This window comes from Prionailurus viverrinus, chromosome B2 (assembly GCF_022837055.1).
Source record: "Prionailurus viverrinus isolate Anna chromosome B2, UM_Priviv_1.0, whole genome shotgun sequence".
Taxonomy (NCBI): Eukaryota; Metazoa; Chordata; class Mammalia; order Carnivora; family Felidae; genus Prionailurus; species Prionailurus viverrinus.
The window spans coordinates 54,363,107-54,383,160 of NC_062565.1; the positions used below are offsets into that span (position 1 = coordinate 54,363,107).

The 20,054-nt window shown below is 36.7% G+C and overlaps 1 protein-coding gene across 2 annotated transcripts in view; it reads left to right on the forward strand.

Annotated features, from left to right (window-relative positions):
• The window catches only part of BEND6 (BEN domain containing 6), a 62,881-nt gene that overhangs the window by 17,342 nt on the left and 25,485 nt on the right, over positions 1–20,054 (forward strand). Inside the window, exons 2-3 of one of the 2 annotated variants that reach the window (XM_047859429.1) lie at positions 7,303–7,522; positions 19,617–19,652. In XM_047859429.1, the coding sequence (XP_047715385.1) occupies positions 7,403–7,522; positions 19,617–19,652 (156 nt within the window). In that variant the 5' untranslated portion in view covers positions 7,303–7,402. The remainder of the gene's footprint in view (positions 1–7,302; positions 7,523–19,616; positions 19,653–20,054) is intronic. The other variant, XM_047859430.1, reaches the window with a different exon arrangement.

A 20,054-nucleotide genomic window follows, 5' to 3' on the forward strand; every position in this document is an offset into this window, starting at 1 on the left:
TCACAGTAATGCAGTTACAATAACTTCACAGTGTTTTAGTGTCATGCATATTGTCATACCAAGGCATTTTATTTTATTTATTTTTTATTACCAGTGCATGACAATCATGTCAAAAAAGAAAAAGAGAGAAAACTGCATTTCAGGTTTTTTTCTTTTTGAGAGACACACAGAGAGAGAGAGAGAACAAGTGGTGGAAGGACAGAGGGAGAAGAAGAGAGAGAAGCTTAAGCAAGCTCCACACTCAGTGCAGAGCCCTAAGCAGTGCTTAATCTAACCACTGTGAGATCATGACCTGAGCAGAAATCAAGAATCTGATGCTTAACTGACCAGGCACCCCAAGTATTACATGCTTTTTTTTAAATGCTTATTTATTTTTGAGGAGGGTGGGGAGAATGAGTGGGGGAGGGGCAAAGAGAAAGGGAGACAGAGGATCTGACAGCAGTGAGCCGGAGGAGGGGCTTGAACTTAGGAACCATGAGAACATGACCTGAGCCCAAATCAGACACTTAACCAAGTGAGGCACCCAGCAACCCCGCCCCCCTCAGGTGTTTCATGCTTTTAAAGCAGAGTGGGGTGTGGATTATTTTGTCATCAAATTGGGCAAAGCATTGCATTTATGATACAGTGACACCATAGGTGTGCTAAAAGAACATGATATATGTCAACGTTACCAAACTAAGCATTCGTCCCAATATTCACAATTCACAAGACAGCAACAGTCAGAAAAATTAGAAAATGTAAAATGAAATATCTCATCCCAGTAGAATTTCTTCACAAAAGTAAGAAATGGGGGGTTCCTGTCTGGTTCAGTCAATAGAACATGCAGCTCTTGGTCTTGGGGTCATGAGTTTAAGCCCCACATTTGGCATAGAGCTTACTAAACAATCAAATGAAACAAAATGAAGTGAAAATGCAACCAAAATAAGTTTCTGAGTGGTTCATTTGATAGCCAAGCAAGGAAAACCATTTACAGATCATGCCAGTAGCTGAAGACATGTGCCCAGAAAATAAACTTAAGACCATTAGACTTTCAGCAAAAAACAGTTGTTCAAAGAACCGAGAACATTGGGGACAACATAATAATCAATTTAAAAACAAGGCAAATAAGGGGCTCCTGGGTGGCTCAGTTGGTTGGGTGTCCAACTTTGGCTCAGGTCATGATCTCGCAGTCCATGAGTTCAAGCCCAGCGTCAGGCTCTGTGTTGACAGCTTGGAGTCTGGTTCGGATTCTGTGTCTCCCTCTCTCTCTGCCCCTCCCCCACTCATGCTCTCTCTCTTTCTCTTTCTCTCTTTCTCTCTCTCTCTCTCTCAAAAAAAAAAAGAATTGTTTTAATTTAAAAAAATAAAAATAAAAACAAGGCAAATGACTGAGTTTTTCTTGGCACTTGATGATTTCAACAGATGCTACTGATACTGCTCAGTTGTTCTTGTTTATTTGGGAGGAATTGCTGAATTTAGAGTGACTGACAAATTAGCCTCTATAAATACTCTTTGTGAAACAACCACAGGAGAGAATATTTTCAAAGAGGCTGGGAAAACAATGATTCAGTACAACCTGAAGTGGAATCTACTAAGATGTGTTACAATTGATGGTGGTAGAAATATGTGTGTAGCAGAAAAAGGTTTCACTGGAAAAATTTACAAACTTGTGAAAATATAAGGTGTTTAAAGCTACTGTCATTCATTTTATAATTTATCAGCAGGTACTTCACAGAAAATATTTTGAACATATTCCATGCTTTTTAAGATAGCTTTATTAAAATATTATTTACATACCTTACAATTTACCCAATTGAAGTTTACAATTCAATATTATTTGTATATTCACAGAGCTGCACAACCATCACCACAATCCAATTTTTAAGAAACATTTTTGTTCTCTCTACATGAAAGGGTATTCTTATATGCATTAGCAATCATATCTCCTTCCTTGCCACAATCTCTTATCCCTAAGAACCCATTAATCTATTTTCTGTCCCTATAAATTTGACTATTCTTGAGATTTCATATAAATGGAATCACATAATGTGTGATCTTTTGTGACTGGTGTCTTCTACTTTGCATGTTTCCAAGGGTCATACATATTGTAACATCAGAACTTTATTTCTTATTGCCTAATAATATTTCACTCTAGGGATATGCTACATTTTATGTATTTCTTCATAAGTTGATAGGCATTTGTTTTTTGTTTTTTACTTTTTAGCTATTATGAATAATATAGCTATGCACATTTGGATACAAGTTTTTGTGCGGATATATGTTTTTTATTTCTCTTGGGTATATACTTAGGAGTAGAATTGATGTGTTACAGGATGACTCAATGTTTAAATTTTGGGGGAATTGCCAGACTTTTCCAAAATGCCTGCACCATTTTGCAATCCCACGAGCAGTGTATAAGGGTTCCAATTTCCAACACTTATTATTTGCTGTCTTTATTATAGCCATCTTAGTGGGTATGAAGGGACATCTAATCATAGTTTTTATGAGCATTTCTGTAATGATTAATGACATTGGCCATCTTTTTTGTGTGATTATTGGCTATTTGTATATATTCCTTGAAGTGATGCCTGTTTAAATCCTTTGCCCATTTAAAAAACTGGATTGTCTCTTTATAAATGCATTGTAAGAGTTATTTATGTATCCTGTATACAAGCCCCTTATGAGATCTATTTTCAAATATTTTCTTCCATTGCATGGGTTACCTTTTTTACTTTCTTGATGGTCTCATCAAGATGATGAAGATAATGGTTTTGTTGTCATATTTATAAAATCATTGGTTAACCCAAGATCACAAAATTTACTCCTGTGTTTGCTACTAACAGTTTATAGTTTTAGTTCTTACTTTTAGGTCTATGATCTAAATGTAAATTTTGAATTAATTTGTGTGTATTGTGTGAGGTAAGATGCGCTCTTTTGCATATGAATTTTTAGTTGTTCCAGTACCTTTTGTTGCTAAGACTCTTCTTTCCACATTTAATTGTCTTTGCTTCCTTGTCAAAAATCAATTGACCATAAATGTAAAAGGTTTATTTCAGGATTCTCAATTCTACTCTAATGATTTATATGTCCATCCTTATGCCAGTACCACACTTTTTTTTTTAAGTTTATTTATTTACTTTAAGAAAGAGACAGCATGAATAGGGGAGGGGCAGAGAGAGAGGGAGACAGAGAATCCCAAGCAGGCTCCACACAGTCAACGTGGAGCCTGACCCAATGCTCAAACCCATGAAACTGTGAGATTATGACCTGAGCTGAAACCAAGAGTCAGATGAATGCTCAACCGACTGAGCCACTCAGGTGCCCCAGTACCACACTGTCTTGATTACTGTAGCTTTGTAGTGAGATTTATAATTGGAAAGTGAGCATATTCCAAGTTTCTTCTTTTTCAAGATTGTTTTGGCCATTCCCAATCTTTTGCATTTTCTTATAATTTTAAGATCATTTTGCAATTTGTGAAAATATCATTATCATTATTGAACCAATAGTGTCAATGGTGAATTTCATTCTTGTGGACTTGGCCATCATCAGTTCCATGAGTTTTTTCAGAAGTAGAAGTTGAATATTCTAACTTGCCCTGCTGTACAGCATTTCAGTAACCTTAGCAATGGTGAAGTTTCACTGCAAATGTTTGAATTCAGGGCCAAGACTGAAATTTTTTGTGAATGAGAACTGCCCTCAACCACTCCTATGGAAGGCTGAATGGCTTTTGGAATCCTGAATGACTAATGGAAATTAGCTTTTGCTGCAGACTGAATGTTTCTTAATGAATTCGTTAATAAACTACAAGACAAAATTGCAAGACAAAACATGTACTTATATGCAAAACTTACACTCAGGTAAAGTCATTTCAATAACAACAAATATGTCACTCATAAGTAATGTCTCCAGCTACTTTATACACTTCCCCTGCTGCCATAAGTGAAAACAAGAATTGAGATGTTCATCCCCATTCAGATTTACACCAGATGTAATTTTCCAGTTCAAATTACAGTTCCAGTATTGTGTCTCAGACTTCAATGAATGCAAAGAAAATGCAAAGAAATGCAAAAACCTATTTCAAAATACATTTAACTGTGCAATGAGGGGCTTCCACCTAACCTTTAATTGGAAGTAATTAATTGTTGCAATGGAGTCGCACACGAAAGGCAAATATCAAAAGAATTTAGTAGAATTCTATAAAAGTCTACTAGGAGGGGCACCTGGGTGGCTCAGTCAGTTGAGTGACCAACTTCGGCTCAGGTCATGATCTCACAGTTCATGAGTTCAAGCCCCGCGTCCGGCGCTGTGCGGACAGCTGGGAGCCTGGAGCCTGCTTCAGATTCCGTGTCTCCCTCTCTCTCTGCCCCTCCCTCACTCACGCTCTGTCTCTCTCTGTCTCAGAAATAAATAAACATTAAAAAAATTTTTTAAAGTCTACTAGGAGATGAATATCCTCAATTAAAATTATTTGCTTATATTGGGAGGTATGAACTATCTTGGGGATGATTGTGTTACATGATTTTTTTTTTAACTCAATACCCGGGATTTGTTTTCTTGCTGCTTCGAAGAATGAAGAAGTAGACACAAAATAAAATGAGCAGCAGGCAAAAGTTTATTAGAGTATAAGATTAAGAACATCTTAACTAAGAATATCTTACCTATATAAGTATAAATAAGAATATTATGAAAGCTCTCTTTGCAGAGAGGGGACATTTGAAAGTGAATACCCTCCCACTATGGTCCCTTGCCTACTATAGGTCCCTTGTTTTATAAGGTTTTAGTCACCTCCCCTTTTCTTTCTCCCTTGTTCCTTTTCAGGTTCTACCGTTAATGGTATGATAACTAGGTGGTGGGTTGTTCATTCCTGATTGGCTCGACTTCATTGTGTGAGGAGTCAGATTATGGTTATACCATCCTTCATATAACATAAGTTTTATGGTTTATTTATCTTAGTTAGGCATTTTGTATTAGGTATTTTGTTTATTTATTTTTGAGAGAGAAGGAGTGCACAAGGGAGCAGGTGAGGGGCAGAAAGAGAAGAGAGAGAGCATCCCAAGCAGAGAGATGGAGAGAGAATGCCAAGGAGGCTCCATACTGTCAGAACAGAGCCTAATACAGGGGTCAAACCCATTGAACTGTGAGATCATGACCTGAGCCGAAATCAAGAGTTGGATGCTTAACTGACTGAGCCACCCAGGAGCCCTTTAGTTAGGTATTGTCATTGTCAAATTCCTTAGGGGAACCAGAAGGGGGAGTCGGTGGTATCTGTTACATTCTTAAGAGGAAACTTACAGCTGAGGGAATTTGCTTGAGGTCAGACATTCCCAGAAGAAATGTTTTAAAATGTGTTTTTCCCCACTCAGGGACCTCAGGTTGTAACCTTTCCCTCTCTGCCTACCAAATCCTATCTTTCCTAGCATAATTGTGCAATATTGTGAATATACTAAAAAACCAGTGAACATACAATTGAAATGATGAAAATAGTGAATTTTACCTCAATTAAGAAAATTACAAACTCATGGATTAATATCAGTATATGACAGCAACTATTGGTGTAAAAGACATTTTCAGATCTGGAATTTATAAAATCTCATTGCAGGTCAGCATTAACAATGAACACCTGCAAATGATTTTGATGGTAAGGAAAACTTTGAACCCCAATTAAACAAGATCTTAGTTTTAAAAATTCTATTCTCATTAGAATTGTCATACAAAAAGTTGTATTCAATTATCATTAGTATATTTTCAATTTTGTGAATAAAAATTTTGTGAAAATTTATTTTTCTTTTGCTATATAAGAACTACATAATATCCTCGATTTTGCCTCTTGACCTGCAAAACTTAAACTATGTGACCCCTTTAACAGAAAATATTTGTCAAACTTGCTCCTGGTAAATGGTTTAATGATATTTGCTAGCAGTGGAATTTTTATCTATGGAATGCTCTTGATTGTATATCCTTGATTTAGGATTGCTTATGGCAAACATACCTAGAATCAATGGCTTTATAACTTCCTGGAAAAGGTCACGCGAGGTATAGAACTCTGAGGTTATAAAATGGTGATGTGTCATAACCTAAACACTCCTCACTGTGTGAGATGACCCTCAAACCTCATGTAGAGGCCTCACTTATTCTAGACCACAGAGTACCTATGTGATCTGAAAAGAGAGGACCTACAAAGCCAACAAAATGCCCTAGAGTGCACCCTACTTGACCTGTGCCTCTTGATTGCTTGTATAATTGAAATTGTTAATAAAGCTTGATGCTTGATAAGATCTCTGATATTTGTGGTTCAGATATGATAGCCCAGTCCCATGTGTGAGCTTAAGTATTCTTCATATATTTGAAAACACAAAGTAAGTTTTCAAAGAGTCACAATAAGCAATTTTGGCAAGACCATCCCACATATTGTTTCACACTTGGAGTAGAGAATGATGAATTTCTCTTAAAGTAGGTACAAGTACCATATTTATTATAAAAGGATTATTTAGTGTGATTTGGTAAGGAGCATATATTACCTTCTGCTCAATAGTGTACATATTTCTTGAAGTCCCTTTGAGCTCACTTCCTTCTGTAGTTAAAGTTTTATTATTTATAATTAAATATCTTTTCATAGAAATAAACCAATATATGCAAGTAATAAGGATGCTAAGACCAAATGTACCATATCATCTGTGTATAGCAAAAATTAAATTTGAACATTTCAACCCTGTTCTACCTAAGAATTATCATCTGCTTTATCAGGTTTTAAAAAATGATTATCCCTCAAAAATTTTTTTGAAATGTATTTTTGCCTTTGAGATATATTTTTCTTCCATTCTTTATGGTACAATTCTTAAAGTTACACCAAGGAAAATCTTCCACCTCAAAACTCTAGGTTTTCAGGAAAAGAAAAAACCTTTAAGCAATTCTTATTGATTTCCTTTGGAATATTTTGATCTTGATGAAATCTGCTATTATTAATGCCTTTTACAACTTTGTCCTGTGAAATACTGTTTGCATAAATTTATAATGTTTCTACGTTGGTTTTTAGACTCCTCATAACTGACTGACAAGAAAAAACTTGGAAAAATGGAAATTTTTCTTACACTATTTCATTTTATAAGTGACAACTCACTGCATATCAGTCACATCACGGAAACATGACAGCCTCGTGATGATGAAATTGGAAGACTTTTGAATCAAATGAAAATGTGTAATAAATTGGTCAGTGGGAGAAAGATAAGAAGCATTTAGTAAAAGTACTACTTGAGTGGCTAGTGCCATTACGAAACATATAGTTGCTAAATATATTATGTATCCCTTTTTGTTTTTGTTTTTAAGGAAAAACATTGATGTTGGGGCTACGTCCAGAATAGCAGCATCTACATGGGCACTCCCTCTTCCTACAATTTCAGAAAATATTTGATAACTACTTGAGAAAATGCAGAAGATCTTGCAAACAGATGACATTACGAATACCCAAGCTCTTAGAAAAGGAAAAAGGAAAAGGACAGAGACAATGGACTCAGAGAATGCAAATAGTGACATGGATAAAGGACAGGTTGGTGTTTTGTTACCTCAATGTCATTTTTGTATCTAGCTCCAGCACAATTCCATAATTCTTTTCATAATGTATGAGTTAGTACTTTCCCGTCTTCTATTAACTTATGCTTCCTTTTAATTCTTTATTCAACTAAGGGAATAAAATGCCCTGTTCTCTTTGTGATGTTGAACAAGTTGAGTGAAAAACTTACTCAAAAGTCATTTTATCTCCTTCCATATAAGTATGACCAATTATGCCATTGTTCAAACTTTCCCTCATATTCTGGGAAATGAAAGACCAGCAAACTGTCAGAAACTATTTTTCCTCTCAAAAAGTACTGAAGAAATTGAGATATCTCTTTAAGATTCAGTTTCTTTTCTTTTGTAACTCCAATTTGTGGCCCACGTTCATCACTGGTTTGGTCTAGGATCCTTTCTTATTTTTATTCGTTTATTCTTTTTTGATTGGAATTCCCCACTCCCATACTCCTCTTATGCTTTGGACAATCCATCAGTGTGTTTATTCTGGATCTTTTTATTTGTGTGTCCTTGCAATATATATATTTGTGTATGCCTTTATAATACATGTAGTGTTTATGTGCACGTATTCTTATACAATTTTTTAAATACATACTATACATTCTCATAGTTTAAAATATTTTTTGGTCTTCCGGGGATGGTGTCTAGGGGCATTCAGGATGGTCTGGCATTTGACACACTGTCATAGGCGTACAACACAGCCTCTAGCAAAACTAGGCTGTTCCAAAACCCTGGTAATGGAATTGTTTACCTTTATACTAAGAAAGTTAGTAAATCACCAAAATTTGCCTGTAGAGTGTGCTCGGTCCATCTTTAAGGAGCTTGTGTGTGAGACAAGACCTAAAGTTCTTATGAGGTTCTCTAAAACGAAAAGACATGTCAGCAGGGCCCATTGTGGTTCCACGTTGCCAAATGTGTGCTTGACAGGATCAAGCACGCTTTCTTTATTGAGGAGCTGAAAGTCGTTGTGAAAGTGTTGAGGGCACAGGAAGAGTCAGAAAGCAAAATAAATTATAAAGCTTTTCTGAGTTAAAAAAATCAAAAGGCATATATATATATATGTAAACATACACACATTTGTGTGTGTGTGTGTGTGTGTGTGTGTGTGTATTTTTTAAGGGGAACTGTGAAAAGTCTCCCTCACATCCCTGTCTCCCGTCCACCCTGTTCCCACTTCCCATCCACCCCCAATAGGTAAACCACATTTATTGCTTTCTTGTTTATTCTTCCAGTGTTTCTTATTCGAGTAAAGCAAATATAAACATAGATATTTTTATCCCCTCTTTTGTACAAAAAAGTAACTTACCAGACATGCTGCTTAGTACTTTGCTTTTTTACTTGATTTTTTTAGTTTATTTTAATGTTTTTTAATGTTTATTTATTTTTGAGACAGAGCATGAACGGGGGAGGGGCAGAGAGAGAGGGAGACACAGAATCTGAAGCAGGGTCCAGACTCTGAGCTGTCAGCACAGAGCCCAACGTGGTGCTCAAACCCATGAACCGTGTGAGATCATGACCTGAGCTGAAGTCAGATGCTTAACTGACTGAGCCACCCAGGCACCTCTATTTATTTTCAGAGAGAGAATGAGTAACTGACTGAGCCCTTTATTTAATGTTTTTTGAAGATCTTTCCACTAGTACATAAACAAGTTTCTCTCTTTTTTTCAAATGTTTATTTATTTTTGAGACAGAGAGAGTTGGGGGGGGAGGGGCAGAGAGAGAGGGAGACAGAGGATCCAAAGCACAGAGCCTGATGTGCGACTGGAACTTATGAACCACAAGATCATGACCTGAGCCGAAGTCAGATGCCTAACCAACTGAGCGACCAGGTGCCCCAGAACTTTCTCTTTTTCACAACTCCATATTATTCCACTGTATGTATGTACCAATCTTTACTTACCAGTATTACATTGGTATAATATATACCTCAACCCGTGTCAGATTTTTCAGTCAGCACTGTTTTTAACATTTATCTATATTGCTATTATACATCTGATTCATCATATCTAACCACTGCATAGCACCAGATTTTACTTGCATTGTCCTTTTCTCCAATGATGAATACCTAAATTTCCTGCACCATCTTGCTACTACAAACAATGAAAAAAAAAAAAAAATACCCTCATACCTGTCCTTTTAAGAAACAATGTGAGGGTTTCTCTGGAATAAACACATAGGAAGGATGACTTATGGCTTATAAGTTATATGTTTGTTTCTAGTTCATTTGACCAGATTTTATAAGATTACTTTCCAGAATGTCCACATCGGTCCACATGCCCAGAAGCAGCACACGAGGGACTCCTATATTTGTACTTCCCTACCATCACTTAACATTTATACTCATATTTTATATTTCTGGCAATGATGGGAGAAAATGACATCTTTTCAATTTATTGGTGCAGATTTCGGGGATTCAGTAGTTCACTAAGGAGTAAAAAAGTCACAAGATCTTGCAGGCCAGTGTTGTGATTTCTTTAGCAATTTATTTTCTTCAGAAAGTTAATAGCTTTCCAGATTACTTATTTCTATTTGATTCCATGGTTAGTAACTACAGCCAGAGATCTTGGACCAGAGATTTGGTCATAAATAAGCTTGAAAACTCTCCTCTTTTATTATGGTATCTGTGTTCATCCTCTTTTCTCTCCAATTTATGGCAGTTATCTAATGGCCATGCGAAACAATAAGCTCAAAGGTAACACACTGAATTTGATACTTATCATTGGGACAGATCTCAACAGATATCAAGAGAAGCTCTTGAGAAAGCCTCAAGGTTAGTCTTACCTCCTGCTGTTTAGATATGGCAGTAATTGGCTTTTCAAACCTTGAAGATTTAACATTACTGATTATTGGTAAATTTAGATTGTAGGCTACATTCAGGTGAAAGGAGGTAGAAAGAGAAAACCTTCCTCTTTGCAAACTGGTTAACTGACAAGAAGTCCCTGGTATACACCAAATTTCTTTTTCCAGGCTCAGTAAACACCTGGTCTGCCTTCCAAAGTATTCCAGATGACAGGTTTACCAAATATGTCACAAGGTCTGACAAGAGTCAACAGCTTTCCAACACATTATATCTCTGCTTTTTTTGGACGACAACCTGATCTCTAAATGATTCAAACATATGTCAGGTTTTGGATATCTTGCTTCTAGGTACCAAAATCTGTATTAGTTATGATGCATGTTTCAAAGGCTGTAACAAGGCCCAAATATAACAGTGGCTTTATACATGATGGAGGTTTACTTCCCTTTCACATAACAAGGGCAGCTCAGGCTTACTATGGCAGCTCCACAAAGTTGGGGCTTTCTCTTATCTTGCTGGTCTACCTTACTCAACACAGAGCCTCTGTCTCTGGGTCCAAAGTGACTACTCCAGCTTCCACCATCATGCCTTCCTCTCTGACAACAGAAGAAGAATATAGGTGGCAGACATGCCTGTTCCTTTTAAGGTCATGATCCAGTAGTGGTACACATTGCTTCTACTTCTATCTTATCGGTGGACGCTTAGTCACATAGCCACACTGAGATGCACAGGAGCCTGGGAAATGTAATCTTCAGCTGACAGCTACCTGCCCAAGTAAAAACCTATCACTCTAAGAAAAATGGGGGAACACATACCTGGAGAGAAGTAGTAGTCTCTGTCACTGTCCACTTTTCTATTGGACTCTTATCTTTTCTGTTGGTTTTTTTAGTCTATTCTAGAGGGTTTCTTGTTCTATTCTTATCGATTTGCACAAATACCATTTCTACTGAAGAAATTTAGTCTCTTATGGTTTTTGTTTTTGCAAATATCTTCTCCCAATCTGATATTTGTCTAATTAATTTTATATTTTCCATTGATGTTTACAAATAGATTTGCTTTTGCCTCATTTCATTTATTTCTTTTAGGAATTTGCTAAAAATGGTAAGAACTAGGCCACAGATTCTAATTTTTTCGAATTTCTCTCCATAGATTTATGGCATCCTTCAGTTTTCAAAAAAAAAATCTTTCATTTTTATTTAGCTAAATCCATCATTTTTTTCCCTTTATGTTAGCTACCAGGATTTATGTGGCTAATGTGAGTACATTAGCTACTTGCCTACATATGATAATAGTAATTTTCATTAGCCTTATATGTATTATATATGTCACATAGATGCATATATATAATAATGAAATACATGAACATATACATATACTTGTATATTTATAAAATAAGGAATGAGGTTGAATGTATACATTATAAATCATGCAAAAATGTAATTGTATTTTCTATAACTGATCCTACTGGGCTTTCATTTCTCCATCCCTGCTTAACAAGAAAGAAAAAAGCTTCAACTTGCTTATTCACAGTGAATTACATTTAGAGTTTTCTAGTTTTTAAAAGTCGCTTTGAACTATTGGTATTTTAGTTTCAGTCACTTCCAGGTCCTTTGAGAGTTCTGTTGGCACAGCAGGTAAAGTTTGCCATCCTGGCCCCCACTTCCATACTCTTGTTTATTCTTTTTTTCATCTTGATAAGTGTACTTTTTAATCTCCTTCACCGATTTCACCGATCCCCCCACTCACCTCCTCTCTGGTAACCAACAGTTTGTTCTCTATAGTTAAGAGTCTGTTTCTTGGTTTCTATCTCTCACTTTTTTTTCCCTTTGTTCATTTGTTTTGTTTCTTATATCCCACAAATGAGTGAAATCATATTGTATTTGTCATTCTCTGACTGACTTATATTATACTCTCTAACTCCATCCATGTCATTGTAAATGGCAAGATTTCATTCTTTTTTATGCCTGAATAGTATTCCGTTGTGTATATATACCACATCTTACTTATTTATTCATCTATCAGTGGACACTTAAGCGGCTTCCATAATTTGCCTATTGTAAATAATCCTACAGTAAACAGGGATGCATGTATCCCTTTGATTAGTGTTTTTGTATGCTTTGGGTAAAAACCCGGTAGTATGATTACTGGATTATAGGGTAGCTCTGTTTTTAATTTTTTCAGGAAACTCCATACTGATTCCACAGTGGCTGTACCAGTTTGCATTCCCACCAATGGTACACAAGTGTTCCTTTTTCTCCACATCCTCATCAATACTTGTTGCTTCTAGTGTTTTTGATTTTAGCCATTCTGGCAGGTGTGAGGTAATATCTCATTGTAGTTTTGATTTGCATTTCCCTGATGATGAGTGATGTTGATCGCCTTTTCATGTGTTTATTGGCCATCTGTATGTCTTCTTTGGAGAAATATCTGTTTATGTCTTCTGCCCATTTTTAATTGGATTATTTCTTTTGGGGGTGTTGAGTTGTATAAATCATTTTTTCTTTTATTATTATTTTTTTAGAGAGAAATCAAGTGGGGGAGAGGGCAGAGGGGGGAAGAGAGAGAGAGGGAGATCAAATTTTAGGCAGGTTACATGTTCAATGTGGAGCCCGACACAAGGTTCAATCCCATGACCCTGGAATCATGACCTGAGCCAAAATCAAGAGTCAGGTGCTCAACCAACTGAGCCAGGCACTCCTATACTATAAGTTATTTATGTATTTTGGATACTAACTCATTATTGAATATGTCATTTGCACATGCCTTCTACCATTTAGTAGGCTGCCTTTTCATTTTGTTGACTGTTTCTTTCGCTGTGCAGAAACTTTTTTATTTTGTAGCCCTGACAGTTTGTTTTTGCTTTTACTTCCCTTGTCACAGGAAAAAATGTTGCTATGGCCAATGTCCAAGAAATTACAGGCTGTACTGTCTTCCAGGATTTTTATGGCTTTAGGTCACACATTTAAATCTTTAATCTAATTTTGAGTTTATTTTTGTGTATGGTGAAAATGAGTGGCTTAGTCTCATTGTTTTGCATGTGGCTTCTTCAACACCATTTGTTGAAGAGATGGTCTTTTTTCCATCGTATATTCTTTCTTCCTTTGTCAAAGATTAATTGACCATATAACTGAGGGGTTATTTCTGGGTTTACTCTTCTATTCCATTGATACATGTGTCTAGTTTTAAATGTCAGTACCATACTGTTTTAATTACTAAAACATTGTAATAATAACTTGAAGTCTGGAATTGCGATAATTCCAGTTTTATTTTTATTTTTCATGATTACTTTTGGGGCATTTGGGTATCTCAGTTGGTTGAGCGTCTGCCTTCAGCTCAGGTCATGATCCCGCAGTTCATGAGTTAGAGCCCCACATGGGGCACACTGTTGTCAGTGCAGAGCTCACTTAGGATCCTCTGTCCCCCTCTCTCTGCCCCTCCCCTGTTTGCACTCACTCAAAAGTACATAAACATTAAAAAAAAATGCTTTGGCCATTCAAGGTCTTTTGTGGTTCCATACAGATTTTAGGATTGTTCTAGTTCTGTAAAAAATGCTTTTGGCATTTTGATAGGGATTGCATTAAATCTGTAGATTACTTTGGGTAGTATGGACATTTTAACAATATTTTGTTTCTCCAACCCATGAGCATGGAATGTCTTTCCATTTGTCTGCATCATCTTGAATATCTTTCATCAGTGTTCTATAGTTTTCAGAGTACAGGTCTTTTACTTCTTTGGTTAAGTTTATACCTAGATATTTTATTGTTTTTGGCGCAATTATACATGGGATTGTTTTCTCTTTTTTTTAATGTTCATTTTTGAAAGAGAAAAAGACAAAGTATGAGTGGAGGAAGGTCAGAGAGAGAGGGAGACACAGAATCCGAAGCAGGCTCCAAGCTGTCAGCACAAAGCCCCGTGTGGGGCTTGAACCACGAACCGTGAGATCATGACCTGAGCTGAAGTCGGAAGCTCAACCGACTGAGTCACCCAGGTGCCTCTCTTTTTTTTTTAAGTTGATTTATTTTGAGGGGTGCGTGGGTGGGTGGCTCAGTGGGTTAAGGTCCAACTTCCGCTCAAGTCATGATCTTGTGGTTTGTGAGTTTGAGCCCCGCTTCAGGTTCTGTGCTGACAGCTCAGAGCTTGGACCCTGCTTCAGATTCTGTGTCTCCCCCTCTCTCTGCCCATCCCGTTTTCATGCCCTGTCTTTCTCTGTCTCTCAATAATAAATATTTATTTATTTATTTTGAAAGAGACAGAAAGAATGTAAGTGGGAGGAGGGGCAGAGAGAGGGGGAGAATCCCAAGAAAACTCCACTCTGTCAGCACACAGCCCGACACGGGGCTTGAACCCACAAAACCTTGAGATCATGACCTGCGCAGAAATTAAGAGTCAGATGCTTAACTGACTGAGCCACCCAGTCACCTCTAGGATTGTTTTCTTAATTTCACTTTTTGCTGCTTCATTATTAGTGTACAGGAATGCAACAGATTTCTCTCCATTGATATTTTATCCTGCAACTTCATGAATTCACTTATCAGTTGTAGTAGTTTTTTGGTAGTCTTGAAAGTGTTCTATAAATAGTATCATGTCATCTGCAAATAGTGAGAGCTTTACTTCTTCCTTACCAATGTGGTTGCCTTTTAATTTTTTATGTTGTCCAATTGCTGTGGCTAGGACTTCCAGTACTATGTTGAATAAAAGTGGTGAGAGCAGATATCCTTGTCTTTTTCCTGACCTTAGGAGAAAAGTTCTCAGTTTTTCACCATTGAATATGATGTTGGATGTGTGTTTTTCATATAAGCCCTTTATTATGTTGGGGTTACCCTCTAGATCTATTTTGCAGAGGGTTTTTATCATGAATGGATGCTGTACTTTGTCAAATGCTTTTTCTGCATCTATTGAAATGATCCTATTATCCTTTCTCTTATTGATGTGATGTATCATGTTGATTGTTTCACAAGTATTGAACCACTCCTACATCCTGGGAATAAACCCACTTGATTGTGGTGAATGACTTTTTTAATGTATCACTGGATTCATCTTGCTAATATTTTGTTGAAGATTCATGACAGATATTGGCCTGTAGTTCTCTTTTTCTGTGGTGTCTTTATATGGTTTTGGAATCAGGATAATACTGGCCTTGTAGAATGAATTTCATGTTTCCTTTCCTCTTCATCTTCTGGAATAGTTTGAGAAAAATAGGTATAAACTCTTCTTTAAATGTTTGGTAGAATTTGCCTTGAAGCCATCTGTTCCTGGACTCTTGTTTTTTGGGAGTTTTTAATTACTGATTCAATTTCATTCCTGGTAATTTGCCTGAACAGACCAATTCTTTCTTTAGCTTTGGTAGGTTATATGTGTCTAGTAATTTATCCATTTCTTCTAGGTTGTCCAATTTGTTGGCATATAGGTTTTCATAATGTATTACACTTGTTTCTATTTCTGTGGTAATGGTTGATATTTATCCTCTTTAGTTTTTTTTTAATGTTTATTCATTTTTGAGGCAGAAAGACAGAGCACAAGCAGGGGAGGGGCAGAGGGTGAGGAAGATCACAGAATCTGCGGCAGGCTCCAGGCTCTGAGCTGTTAGCACAGAGCCTGAGGTGGGGCTCAAACTCACGAATCGCAGGATCATGAACTGAGCCAAAGATGAACACTTAACCAAACGAACCACCCAGGTGCCCCCTCATTAGTAATTTTGTTTATTTGGGTTCTCTCTCTCTTTTTTTTTTTTTTTTAGTGAGTCCAGATAGGGGTTTATCAATTTGGTTGATCTTTTCAAAGAACAAGCTCCTGGCTTCATTAATCTGTTCTACTGGAGTTTTTTTAGTTTCTATACCACTTATTTCTGCTCTAATTTTGTTTTCATTGATGTCCTTTTTTTCTTTCTTTTTTAAATTTTTTTAATATGAAATTTATTGTCAAATTGGTTTCCATACAACACCCAGTGCTCATCCCAACAGGTGCCCTCCTCAATGCCCATCACCCACCCCTCCCTCCCTCCCACCCCCCATCAACCCTTAGTTTATTCTCAGTTTTTAAGAGTCTTTTATGGTTTGGCTCTCTCCCTAACTTTTTTTTTCTTCCCCTCCCCCATGGTCTTCTGTTAAGTTTCTCAGGATCCATATAAGAGCAAAAACATATGGTATCTGTCTTTCTCTGTATGACTTATTTCACTTAGCATAACACTCTCCAGTTCCATCCATGTTGCTATAAAGGCCATATTTCATTCTTGCTTATTGCCAAGTAGTATTCCATTGTGTATATAAACCACAATTTCCTTATCCATTCATCAGCTGATGGACATTTAGGCTTTTTCCATAATTTGGCTATTGTTGAAAGTGCTCCTCTAAACATTGGGGTACAAGTGCCCCTATGCATCAGCATTCCTGTATCCTTTGGGTAAATTCCTAGCAGTGCTATTGCTGGGTCATAGGGTAGATCTATTTTTAATTTTTTGAGGAACCTCCACACTGTTTGCCAGGGTGGCTGCATCAGTTTGCACACCAACCAACAGTGCAAGAGGGTTCCCGTTTCTCCACATCCTCTCCAGCATCTATAGTCCCCTGATTTGTTCATTGTAGCCACTCTGACTGGCGTGAGGTCATATCTCAGTGTGGTTTTGATTTGTATTTCCCTGATGAGGAGTGACGTTGTCTGCTCTAATCTTTATTACATCCCTCCTTTTCCTGGATTTGGGGTTTTGTCTGTTCTTCTTTTCTAGCTCCTTTAGATGTAAGGTTAGGTTGTTTATTTGAGATTTTTCTTGCTTCTTGAGGTAGGCCTGTATTGCTATAAACTTCCCTCTTAACACCACTTTTGCTACATCCCAAAGATTTTGGACCATTGGATTTTCATTTTCACTTGTTTTCATGTAATTTTTTATTTCTTCTTTTATTTATTAGCCGACCCATTCATTATTTAGTAGCATGTTATTTAACCTCTATGTATGTGTGCTCTTTCCAGATTTTTTCTTTTGGTTGATTTCTAGTTTCACAGCATTGTGGTCAGAAAAGATGCATGGTAAGATTTGATTTTCTTTTTATTTTATTGAGACTTGTTTTGTGGCCTAATATGTGCTCTATTCTGGAGAATATTCTATGTGCACTTGGAAAGAATGTGAATACTGCCATTTTAGAATAGAATGTTCTGAATATGTCTGTTAAACCCATCTAGTCCAGGATGTCATTCAAAGCCACTGTTTCCTTATTGATTTTCTGTTTGGATGATCTGTCCATCATTATATAAGTGGGGTGTTACATTAGTTACCATAGTAGTCCCCTACTATTATTCTATTACTGTTGATTATTTCCTTTATGTTTTCTATTAAATGTTTTATGTATTTGGGTGTTCTGATCTTGAATGCATAATTATTTACAATTGTATCCTTTTGTTGAATTGTCCCCATTATTATTGTATAGTGTCCTCTTTGTCTCTTGTTCCAGTTTTTGTTTTAAAATCTATTTTGTCCTATATAAGTATTGCTACCCTGGCTTTCTTTTGACATCCATTTGCATGATGAATGTTTCTCCATCCCTTCACTTTCTTTGCTGCTGTTGTTGTTGTTGTATAAGAGAGGTGCAGAGGGGCAGAGAGAGAGGGAGAGAGGGAGAGAGGAGTGGGTTTCACCTGAAGCAGGGCTCATGTTCACCTGAAGTGGAGCTTGAGCTTACCTGATGTGGGACTCAAACTCACGAACCATAAGATCATGACCTGAGCCAGAGTCAGATGCTTAACTGACTGAGCCACCCAAGTGCCCTCCATCCCTTCACTTTCAATCTGCAGGTGTCTTTTTTTTTTTTAAAGAAGAGACTTTTTAATTTTTTGCATTTTTAAATGTTTATTTATTTTGAGAGAGAGAGAGGATGAGCAAAGTAGGGGCAGAGAGGGAAGGAAAGAGAGAATCCCAAACAGGCATCAAGCCCAGCATGGAGGAGCCAACACTGGGCCTCAGTCCCATGACCACGAGATCATGACCTCAGCCAATATCAAGAGTCAGATGCTTAACCAACTGAGCTACCCAGGCAGCCCTGAAATGAGCCTTTTATAGGCAGAAAATAGATGGGTCTTGTTTTTTATCCATTCTGTCACCCTATGTCTTTTGATTGGAGTGTTTAGTCCCTTTACATTCAAAGTAATGATTAATTGATATGTGTGTATTGTCACTTGTATTTTTTTACTTCTTTGTAGTTGTTCCTATAGATTTTCTCTGATCCTTTCTTCTCTTGCTCTCTTTCATGGTTTGTTGGCTTTCTTTAGTGATATACTTGGATACTTTCTCTTTATTTCTTGCATATCTCCTGGTTTTTTATTTGTGGTTACCACTAGGTTTTTATATAACATCTTCTGCATAGAGTAGTCTATATTAGGTTGATGATTGCTTAAGTTTGAAACCATTTCTTACTCCTCCCCAACGTTTTAGGTATATAGTGTCATATTCTACATCCTTTCATTTTATGAATACCTTTGACTGGTTTTTACAAAAATACTTACTTTTACTGCTCTTGTATATTTTACTTTTCATACTCTCCTTTATGGTCTTTCCTTTATATTCAAAGGAATATTTCTTGAAGGCTTGTTAGGTAGTCATGAACTCTTTTATTTTTTGTCTGAGAAACTTTTTATTTCTCCTTCGATTTTGTATGATACTCTCTGATAGAGTTTTCTTAGCTACAGCTTTTTCTTTTCAGGAGTTTGAATGTATCATTCCACTTCCTGCTGTCCTGCAAAGTTTCTGCTAAAAATCCACTGATAGCCTTATGGAGTTTCCCTTGTATGTAACTGTCTTCCTTTCTCCTGCTGCTTTAAAATTTTTTTCTTTATCATTACTTTTTGCCATTTTAATTACTATGTGTCTTGGTATGGACCTTCTTGGGTTGAATTTGGGGGCTTAGGGGAATCTCTGTGCTTTCTAGATCTGGATATCAGTTTCCTTCCCCAGATTAGGGAAGTTTTCAGCTATTATTTCTTCAAGTAAATTTTCTGCCTTCTTTTCTCTCTTTTCTTCCTCTGAGATCTCTATAACATGAATGGTATTATGCTTAAGGGGGTCACTGAGTTCCCAAAGACTATTCTCAATTTGAGCAAAAGGAAGGAAAGAAAATGAGTTTTTCTTAGCAAAATTAGTTTTTGCTCAGCTTAGTTACTCTCCATTACTTTGTCTTCCAGGTCATTAATTCATTCCTCGCTTCATCTAGACTGCTATTTATTCCATCAAATGTATTTTAAATTTCAATTATTTTGATCTTGATCTGATTGTTTTTTTATCTCTGTGTTAAAGGTCTCACTGATGTCCTGCCCTCTTTTCTCAAGTCCAGTGAGTATCTTTATGATCATTACTTTATTATTTTATCTATCTATCTATCTATCTATCTATTTTTAGAGAGATTGAGAGAGCATGCATAGGGGAGAGGGACAGAAGGAGTAAGAGAGAGAGAATCCCAAGCAGGCTCCATGTTCAGCACAGACACAGGGCTTGATCCTACAATACTGGAATCATAACCTAAGCTGAAATCAAAAGTCAGATGCTCAACTGACTAAGCCACCCAGGCACCCCTTATCATTACTTTAAAATCTCTATCAGACATATTACTCATATCCATTTTGCTTAGGTTCCTTGCTAGTATTTGTTCCTTTTCTTTCATTTGGGACATATTCTTGCATCTCCTCATTTTGTTTAACTCTCTGTGTCTGTTTCTCTGTGTTAGAAAACTCAGCT